Raw genomic sequence first — 10,380 nt, 5'->3', positions numbered from 1 at the left:
AAACAGCTTAAAATGAGAAGATGTTAAGAGCGACTTCTCAAGAAATATTTTTTTTTTAGAGGAGGGAGAAAATAAATATCAAAAGATTGAACTAGTTTAGTAACAAAGAATATCTTTTTATAGTTGTATCCAAACAAACTATATTATTTATTTAAATTGTAACAAAAAATATCTTTTATATAGTTGTATCCAAAGAAACTATATTATTTATTTAAAACAAGTGATTTTTACTATGATTGACAAACGCAAAATAGATTCTGATTTTTTATAAAATCTCAAAAATTTGATCTATAAATTATTAATGTCAAAATCAATTTTATTTTAACTCGTAACAAACGAGTCCTTATTCTTATTCGCCCTCGTGAGCTTAGCTCAGTTGGTTTGTACAATGAATAAAATATACAAGGTCCAGGGTTCAAATCCCGGCCACTACCAAAAAATGAGTCCTTATTCACAAAATTAATTCTAACCATTAGACTACGTTCTTTAACATTAAATCACAAAATTAATTCTAACCATTAGACTACGTTCTTTAACATTAAAAAAATTAATGAAATTGTTTTATTTTAATTTTTTTGTGTGGTTTAGATCCAGCAAAACCTCAGAAAAATCCCCCCATCTCGATATTCAATTCATTCATTCTGTATCGGCTCCAAACAAAGTCAGTTGTTGTCAAACAAAGCATACATCCTACAAAGATGGATTACCGTAACAAAAAGATTCTTGCTCCTATGGTTCGCGTTGTGAGTTTTTATTTCCCTTCTCTTTCACGCCAAAATTCAATTCAATTCAACTCAAATCACTGTTACTATACTATATATCATTTTTATTTGAATATACTGTTTTGTTTAGGGCACTCTTCCACTTAGATTACTAGCTGCTGAATATGGTGCAGATATCACTTACGGTGAAGAAATTGTTGACCACAAAATTATCAAATGCGAACGCCGAATCAACGGTACACTCTTCCTTTATTATCAACTTGTTGTGTTGAAGTTTCAACTTTTAGAGAGAATCATGATAATTGATATTGATAGCGCGCTATAGTGCGATTGCATAGCGGAAATTGAACAAATCACTGTTGTTCCTTGATATGTTATCTAGTACATAATATTGTAAAATACTCTATGATAATATCAACATATTATAAGATGGTTTTTAATCTTCTAAAGATTACAAATTGGTGATTTAGTAAATGTAGGTGAAGTTTCTACTCTTTGCATCAGCATAAATATTTGTGTTTATCAAAAATTAGGACTTCAAATCCAGTCAATCATTACAGATAGATGTTTTCAGGAAGCACAAAACTTTTTAGCCATTACTGGAAAAGAAATATTTCATTAAGGTAGCCCCATGTGTTTGTGCAGTTTATCATCACTTGATACACTAAGAAATGTTCTCTGCTTGCCACTAATATCTAGACTAAATGTTTTCGTTTTGGTTTTTTAACAATCCATTATCTTATTTCTTGGTCAGAACATCTTGGATCCACTGATTTTGTGGAGAAAGGGACGGAAAGTGTCGTGTTTAGAACCTGTGATCAAGAAAAAGATAGAGTTGTGTTTCAAATAGGCACATCTGATGCCGTGAGGGCCCTAACTGCTGCTCAGTTAGTGTAAGTTAATTGTATATTTATTTTTTCTCTTTGATAGTGTGTCTGTGTTTATATTTGAACCAAAATAATTACTTATTATTGGTAGTGATGTAATGTACACTTTTCTTACATGATTAGTTGTTTTTAGCATTAATTATGCCTTATAGATAAAGGTTGGTTGTCATTGTTGTTGATGGATCTTTGTTGTTGTTTATTGATTTTACTTTATTAGAATTGAAAGGCCGTTCATGTGTTTACATTAAAAACATGACAATCTTAGTTATAGTCACGATGGGCTCGAAGATCTTTTACTCTTCCAATTCCAAATACACCAATGATTTATTATAAAATTCCACGATGATGTATGTATGGTGATAGGTATTGTAGGCAACCCCTTGGTTAGTCAGTCAGGTAGTTGCGGGCTGGGGTGATTAGAGAAATATAAGGCATGCTGCCAATAAATAAAAGGGGCTGAGAGGTAGACATGAGTAGTCATTTGTTAGTGAATTTTGGCGTTAGGGCAGGAAGGTTGTAGACCCTCAAGTTTTATGCAGAATTGTAATAAATGAGATTTTTCCTACTTTTTATAATAAGATAAGATACCTGGTGCTTATTAATTGCTAACAGAGTGATAGCTCATCTGGGGCAAGAAATCTGGATTTATTAACGTTTTTTAAATATGAATGAAGGAGATTATTTTTGTCGATTATTTATTTTTTATTTTTTTGTCATAGCTGTTCTGGATTTTTTTTCATTATAATCTGGCAGTTATCTGTAACTGGATCACGACGGTCCTTTTATCACTGGGACCATGGTAGATGGACTAGATTGTGCCCGCCCTTGTCCGACACTTTTAAATATGATTGGATTTTTATCCTTCCAACAAATATGACCGAAGTTGGAGTTGTATGGCTGTCCTTGTTTTGGACAGTGTTCGGGAACCTACTTGAAATAGTGCATTGATCAAATAGCAGCAAATAGTTCTTGGGTATATGTAATTCAGAGCATTTTACAGAACCCTTTTCCATGAGGACAAGGTAATAGGGGATTAGGTACTCCCATGGTCATTTAGTAAGTTATTTGGAGTTGGAATAATTAGAGAATAAGGCATGCTGCTTATAAAGAAGAAGAGGGGTTGAGGGGGAGAGATGGCTAGTCATTTATGCGGGCTTTAGGGAAAGGAAGGTTGCAAGCCCTTGAAGTTCTGCAGTATAGTAATCAAGGGGGTTTCTCTACTCTTTGCAACAAGATAGCCAGTTCCCATCAGGTTTCCACACATGCACCGAGGATCCTATACATGAGTGATTCATATGGCTTTTCTAACACTAAACTAGCAAATAGCAATTTAGTAAATATGTATAAGCTGTTTTCTTTGAGTTCCTTAGTAATGAAGTGTTAAATGTGTTCTTTATGTTACTTTGTTGTATGTTAATTTATCTTTATTGACGTTGCAGGTGTAATGATGTTGCTGCAATAGATATTAACATGGGATGCCCCAAGGCATTTTCTTTGAGTGGTGGGATGGGTGCTGCTCTGTTGTCCAAACCAGAGCTTATTAGTGATGTAAGTCTAATAGTTTATAGTTGCTTTGGTTGTGATAGGATACTGGATTTGGGCCTAAGCCCAACGTCTGTGCTGAACAATGAAGTTAGAGTGGAATGCTGATATGGATAGTTTGTTTGTTAAGAGGGAAATTATAGGGAGAGTAGGTGGGAGAGAAGGAAGTAATACATTTACTTTCATACTATTTTGTTCTTGGGTTCCTATCAGATTGTAATTTTGCAACATGTTTGAATCCTTCCTCTTTAAAATTCAGATCTTAACAACATTACGGAGGAATTTGAGCCTACCTGTAACATGTAAGATTCGACTTCTAAAATCACCGCATGATACAATGGAGCTTGCCAGGCGAATTGAGAAAACTGGTGTTGATGCTCTTGCAGTCCATGGAAGGTAATCTCCAAATTTTGTTTCTTTTTTCAGGACCTTTCCAAATTAAAGGGGAAACAACCATATGGTTGTTTTAACTTTATAAGAGCTCATTTTCAAATCAATTAACAAAACCAATGAACAAGCATCATCCTACTAGTCGGTTTACGTAGATCAATGTTTTAAAATATTCACCCAAATTTTATTGAACATGACATCGGCTGAGTTAACTGTTCTCAAATCAGTCAAAGTAGGATTATTAATTTCCAGATATGTTAACTGTTTTCGGACAGCTAAGTTATTCCAAATAACTACAAGATGCCAAACTATTGGCACATTTTTGTTAGAATATCTATATAATCTTAGGGAAGAAAACGCTGCATAATAAATTAGCGCATACACACACACATATAATTTATATTCATAATTGGGATAACTATGTTACCTTTTTAGAACATTGGCTTAGCTTGTACTATCAATATGGCTGTTAGTGTCGTGGAAAATGACAAAGAAAAAAAATCCAATATGTCGTTTGGCGGTTAGGTTTGTGGGCAAAAGCAGAAGTCGCATAGTGGTTAAAATAAATCTTTTCCAAATATAAAAATTAAAGCTGTATGCAAATAAAAATAAGTTGCATAAGAATGAAAGGTGTATAAAATGGCTCTGTAGTCAATTGCAGTGGTGGCGGCCACAATCGTGGTAGTCCGCGGCGGGTCTGTGTAGCAGCCACATACCCATGTGCACTTACAAACAATACACCGCTAAGTTAGATCATGAATTTATTAATCGTTTATCTTTGTTGCTTTAAAATATGCCTCACGTTTTTGTTTTAATCTATTTACAGATATGTCTTAGATAGGCCCAGAGATCCGGCAAAGTGGAGTGGAATTGCCGATGTTGTGTCAGCACTATCTATTCCAGTTATAGCAAATGGTGATGTCTTTGAGTATGACGATTTCCAACGCATTAAATCTGCTACAGGTATCTGAATTTTTTTTCAAGATTTTAACAGATTTTTAGTTATTTATTAGATTTGTAGAGACTATTCCATGAAACAAACTTATATGAGCATTTTTTTAACAAAAATTTCAGAAGTATGAGTTGTCTTTTCCTTACTTCATGTTCTGTTGCAACCTAATCTCTGTCCTTGTTAATGAGTTCTTCACAAGTTGCGATAAACGATCTGAGTAGAAATAACTCAATCTCTTGGAAAGTGAGGACATGAACCAAAGCTAACAAATTTGTTTGTTCCATGACATCTATATATTGCATATTCCTTGCCCTCTTAGGCCGTGATAGATTCCCCTCAATTCTGCAGGAATGTTTGGGCAAATCCCTTAGGCTTAGCCTTCCCAACAAACGTTTTGGATCAAGCCGCCACATCATCTTATTGGTAATCTTTGCATTCCCATTTGTGTAACTTCAACTCAGCCCTTTCAGGGAAAGCTAGTCATATTTCGTCCTCCATATGACAACACTTGACATTCAATGCTAGAGATAGATGAGAGATTTCATACTCTGTTGTTAAAGCGGAAATGCGGCGCGGCGCGGGACCCCAAAAATTGACGCGGCGCGGGGTGTGGGCGCGTAGCGGGCGCTATTTCGGTGACGCGGATGCTAATATATTTAATACTAAAATATTATACTGTTGAAAAAAAATACTAAAATACCTTAAACAATACTCAAAATTCATGAAGTATTCCTAATTTGAAATAAAAGTCACAAGTCTTAAGCAAAACATAGAACATACTTGCAAAAAATACTAATAAAATTCAAGGAAACCAACACTTTAAGCCTCTAAAGCTTAAAGTAACAAAAGTGAAAAACATTAACAATTAACAAGTTCATCCTCCCAATTAAAAATTTAACAATTAACAACTAACAAATTAACAAATTCTGAAATCAAGAGATGATGAGATGAGGAGGAGAGATGGGTTCTGTGATCAAAAGATGATGAGATGAGAAGAGGAGAGATGGGTTCTGTGATCAAGAGATGATGAGATGAGAAGAGGAGATGGATTTTTTTTTGTTTGTACGATGAAGAAGTTGTGTTTGCGGATGTGTATATGGTTCTAATGCAGAAGAGTAATAGTTAGGGTTTGAAAATTACAAAAATGACCCTTAAAACAGTTTTAAGTGAAAAGCGCCCGCGTTGACCCGCATCGCGCCCGCTTTATACCTGCAATCGCGCCCGCTTCAGCCGCTTTCTCCAAACGCTCCGCGTTGGAGCGCTGCGTCGCGTTTTACTGTTTTTGGCCGCGCCGCGATCGCGCCGCGTTCGGCCGCTATTGACAACAGAGATTTCATAATATGGAGGTGTAGACATTCTTATTTTTGTAAACTATACATTGAATGTAGGAAACAAAAACAATACAATAACTCCAAGGCAGTTCTTATAATATTTAGAATATCCAAGGTTACAAAAGTAACACCAAAGAGATTGGACTAAACTGATATTGTGTGTATTTTTGGGGACACAGTGGCAGTGATGAGGAGGTTGTCAATATTATGCATGTATGACGTGGCTTACCAAGGCTGATCACGCTGCTTACTGCAAGTCCCTTGTGAGTCGATAAAGGTAACTTACAAGACTCACAAGTCACAAGTTAGTTTAAAGGAAAGTTAGGCAAGCACACATTTGAAGAATGTCACATAAAGCCTTAAGTGAAGAAAATTATCAGTTTTTATTGCATTTGATGAGAATTCATTTTGACATGGACAATTACTTTTGTATTAAATATGTATGAAATGAGAATTGAACTTGTTGTTCTGATCCGATATATATAGGCCACTCGTAATAAATGCTAATCGATCAATAAGGAAATATATGCTTATAAATTAACAATATCATATATTATTCTCCTATTAATTACAGATCAAATACCTTAAATTGGAGATGTCTACGTATTTACAACACTCCCCCTTAAATTGGTGAATAGTCATCCATCATTCTCAACTTGCAAGTAGTTGTTTAAATCATTATGTTGATAATCCCTTGTCAAAACATTTGGTAGCTGGTATCGAGAAGGAACTGAAGATAGTTTCTGGCGGGGACAATCATCTCATCTTTCATTAATAAGGTAGCACAACCCTTCTTGTCCCTTAGCTACTCCAATCGTCCTCCCACAAGATCCTAGTATACACATGGAAAAGGAAAAATGCTACTGGATGATTTTGGTCTCTACTATGTTTATGGATAGAGATCGAGTTATTAGAAAGTCTAGGGACAACAAGCTCATGGTTCAATTTAGTGAAGATTGGAGTTCAATAGTTCTGGACCCAATTCGATAAGAGAACTACAATGAAGGCGGGTTCGGAAGCAAAACCCCAAGATCAGGAGTTGTTTATACCATATGAGAATTGAGCTTCTGAAAATTATTCGATAATCTGAAGTACAAGCTTGAATCACGATATATGAGCTATGCCAAAGATATGCTAATCGGAAAATAAGGAAATACAATATACGCTAATAGTTACAAATTTTATTTTCCTAATAATTAAAGACACCATTCTACCCTTAGAGATATCTGCAATCTGCATATTTACAACAATATATGTGCTTATTTTTCATCATGATAGAGACTGGAAACTCACTTTTCATATTTATTTTCTAATTGACATGGTTTGGCATAAGGTGCTTCGTCGGTGATGGCTGCAAGAGGGGCACTGTGGAATCCTTCAATATTTTCACCTGAAGGCGAAGTTTCTTATGAGGTTACACAAAAAGAATATATTAGGAAGGTAACATTTTTTCTTTGATCAAAATTAACTAAAACACAATTTCCAACATATTATCTTTTATCATATGCACTATCGGCTTGTGGGTGTCATGGTCCTAACTAAAAGATGTTGCTGTTTTATAATTTTGATTTCAGTGCATCTTGTGGGATAATGATATTAGAAGCACCAAGCATACATTAAGGGATATGAAGTCACATTATTCCTCTCTTGAAGTCCCTGAATGGAGGGCCGTGGTCAAATCCGAGACCACAGCAGAGATAGCGTAAGTTTATTTCTTTATTGCTTACCTTTATCCTTGCGATATATGTTGTGTTGACTTTGAACAATGTTTGTTTGATATTCACAGACTTATTGTTTCCAATCACTTTTCTGTGATTTTAAACTGTCATATGTAAACAGATTAAAAAAATAAAATTAAAATCAGTAAGTTCCTTGGGGGACTAGTTGATCATGGGGTAGAATCCTAGTCAGGCTGTTTTGATTTTACTTTAGCCACCCTCTCCTTCCCCGCACAAGGTCTTAGACCTCTGTATAATTTGTGTCCAAAATAGGATGCGCATAACATTATCTGACATTTGTTGTCAATCCCACTGCATGTCTACTAAGTGAGGAGGATCTGAAATAATCCTTGGTCTGAATACTAACAAGAGCCATGAAAATATGGCCTGTCCTATACCTATAGTAAACCTAGAGAAAAAAAAATTCTTTTGAAAAAAAGAATTTCTCTCCAACTCAGGATACCAAATGGCGTTGCTATGAAAATGGATCGTTCTTGGTCAAAACCTTTCAGAACATTCTTAATTGTTGAGGCTGTGCCAAGATGCACATATTCTTCATGTAACTAGCTGCTGACTTTGGGATTAGAGTGAATTACCAATTTAATTCCCGAAATTGTAGGGTGCTGTCAATTTAATCTCTAAAATTGTGAATATTTCAAAATAGTCTTTGTAATTGAAAATCTTCACTCACATCTGTTCTTTGGGACCGCCCAATTTGGTCCCTAAGATTGCTTACCAGGAAATGACATGATTGGAAATTTTCAAATTCAAGAACTAAATTGTTGCATCACTCTTTAGGATATAGTAGAAACATATGATTTGTGGTTCCCGACTTACCAGATTGGAGCAACACATAACATTCATTTCAGGAGATAGATACTCTAGTTAATCCCTTTGTCAACTGGATGTAAAAGTATTTCACCCGTGTTTTTTTTTTTTTTTTGACTCAGACAAGGTCAAGGCATTTCATTAATAATGGAGGAAATGCAATCATAAATGTAATGAAAAAAGTTGCAATGAATGAGATAGATACTCTAGTTAGAGAACGAGCACTATCACTTGCTGATTGTCCAGCAAAAACAACTTAATAGTTGTTGTACATGTTCAACAAGGATCTACATGCATTCACTAAAGACCCATATTTGGTATAATTAGATTTAACTGAGTACATCTTCAATCACTTGCTTACATTCCATCTCAAATATGACATTTGGGAGACCAAAAGAGGCTATCTGTCGAGTTGCTTGGGAAAGGCTTCAAGCTTCTCCTTCAATAGGCTCATATTCCATTTTTCCATTCAGTTTTGACTGAATTGTTCAAACAGAAACCAATTCCAACGCACCTAATATCAATGAAAGTTGCTGCATGAAGGCTGCACTTCACATAGGAGCCCATAGGAGCCTACTAAGATGCAATGCGCTGCTCTGTAGGACCTAGACTGTCTCGGGCATGAGCAATCTGCCACTCGGCCAACAACTGCTGTGCCTGAGTCACCCCTTGGTCTGCTGTATCACACGCGTCTTCACATAAAACCATATTACACTCTTCCAAATGCTCCATGCCTTGACTGAAAAACATTGTAGCTGGTCCATAGTCAAAACTTTCTAGATACGTTTGAAAAAGTCGTCAAAACCATCACAATCAAGCATAATTGCTTCCAAGACTTGCCATAAATTTGATTTCCTCCAACAAGCAATACTTTCCCCATAAACAGGAAAAATATGTCAAGTGGACTCCAAATCATTTATGTTTTTTAAAACAAAACACTTTTTGTGAAAATAACTTCAAGGTTTTTTGTCTTGTATGAATTAAAGTTTAATGATTTTGCTTTCGTGTCTTCCGTTATAGTTTTTTTTTTTTTAATAATAAAAGTTAGTGAATACTTACTTTGACATGGACATAATACTTATACACATTGAAGTCGGTAATAATTTGAGAAAATCAATTAATAGAATGCAATATGTATCGGTGTCTGACACCAATATATGTCAGATACCAAAGACACCATCGACCTACGGTGTCGATGCTACACAGGTCAATAGTACCGTTGAAGCTTATCAGCATCTTCACATTATGTTGAACTTTATTACATGTACTCTTTGATGTTTCAGGGAACTCTACGGGGAGCAAGAATACTACCGATTAATAAAATCAAATTCCTACAGAGTATAGATAATGTTTTGGAACACAAAAATTAATGGTGAAGACATGGCAACCCTGGTTTGGGATTATTTGCAAGAAATCATACACAACACAATTATTTAAAGATTATAGAATTTGAGCTCAACCAACATGTTTGTGATGGATGGAGCTAACTTGATCAGTCAACACCTGCAAGCATGAACATAGACAATGTTAGAGGCCTTGTTCATGAATTGTAATTTTATTTTATTTTACAGAATTGCAATATTTTTTGTAGAAAATTGTCACATGAATTTTTTTTGCGATTGACTAATTCCTTATTCAACTCCATTTTTAAATTATGAAAATCTCATTTGTTAGTCGGTATAGTTTATTTCAGTTATTTTGTTCAACATTCTTTGGTCAATACTCAATAGATCCTTAATAATAGTACGCGGATATTTGTGGATAGCTTCTTTTGAGGATGTGGATAATACGATGTTTGAATGTGAATTTTAGAACATATTTATTTAGTTGTGTTTTTTAAATTTAAATTGCGGAGACATTTTTTTTAAGTATAAAAAAAATGTGGAGACTTTTTGTAAGTCTATACCCTGAGATGCTGTGTGTATCTATTTCTAAAAAAATTGTCTTAATGTTGTAATCTTTCAAGTTAATAAGTTTGTCTTTTCGATCACTATTGGGTCGCTATTACCA

General features: G+C 34.9%; 1 protein-coding gene across 1 annotated transcript; it reads left to right on the top strand.

Moving 5' to 3' along the window:
- Positions 1-617: 617 nt before the first annotated feature.
- LOC146900135 (Aldolase-type TIM barrel family protein) lies at positions 618-10,073 on the top strand. Its single transcript, XM_085732749.1, has 9 exons — positions 618-743; positions 853-958; positions 1,477-1,615; positions 3,049-3,157; positions 3,411-3,547; positions 4,368-4,504; positions 7,158-7,264; positions 7,399-7,526; positions 9,654-10,073. Exons 1-9 carry the CDS (start codon positions 699-701, stop codon positions 9,712-9,714), a joined length of 969 nt encoding a protein of 322 aa, XP_085588875.1. The 5' UTR covers positions 618-698; the 3' UTR covers positions 9,715-10,073.
- Positions 10,074-10,380: the final 307 nt, after the last annotated feature.

This window comes from Medicago sativa, chromosome 8 (assembly GCF_051527215.1).
Source record: "Medicago sativa cultivar Bolivia chromosome 8, Bolivia_mono, whole genome shotgun sequence".
Classification (NCBI taxonomy): Eukaryota; Viridiplantae; Streptophyta; class Magnoliopsida; order Fabales; family Fabaceae; genus Medicago; species Medicago sativa.
The sequence above is the reverse complement of the archived record's forward strand: the minus strand, read 5'-3'. Positions and strand labels throughout refer to the sequence as shown.

Coding starts and splice junctions, on each gene's coding strand:
- LOC146900135 (XM_085732749.1), top strand. CDS start 699: ATGGATTACCGTAACAAAAAGATTCTTGCTCCTATGGTTCGCGTT. Junction 3,158..3,410: donor AACCAGAGCTTATTAGTGAT/GTAAGTCTAATA, acceptor TTTAAAATTCAG/ATCTTAACAACATTACGGAG. Junction 7,527..9,653: donor GAGACCACAGCAGAGATAGC/GTAAGTTTATTT, acceptor TTGATGTTTCAG/GGAACTCTACGGGGAGCAAG.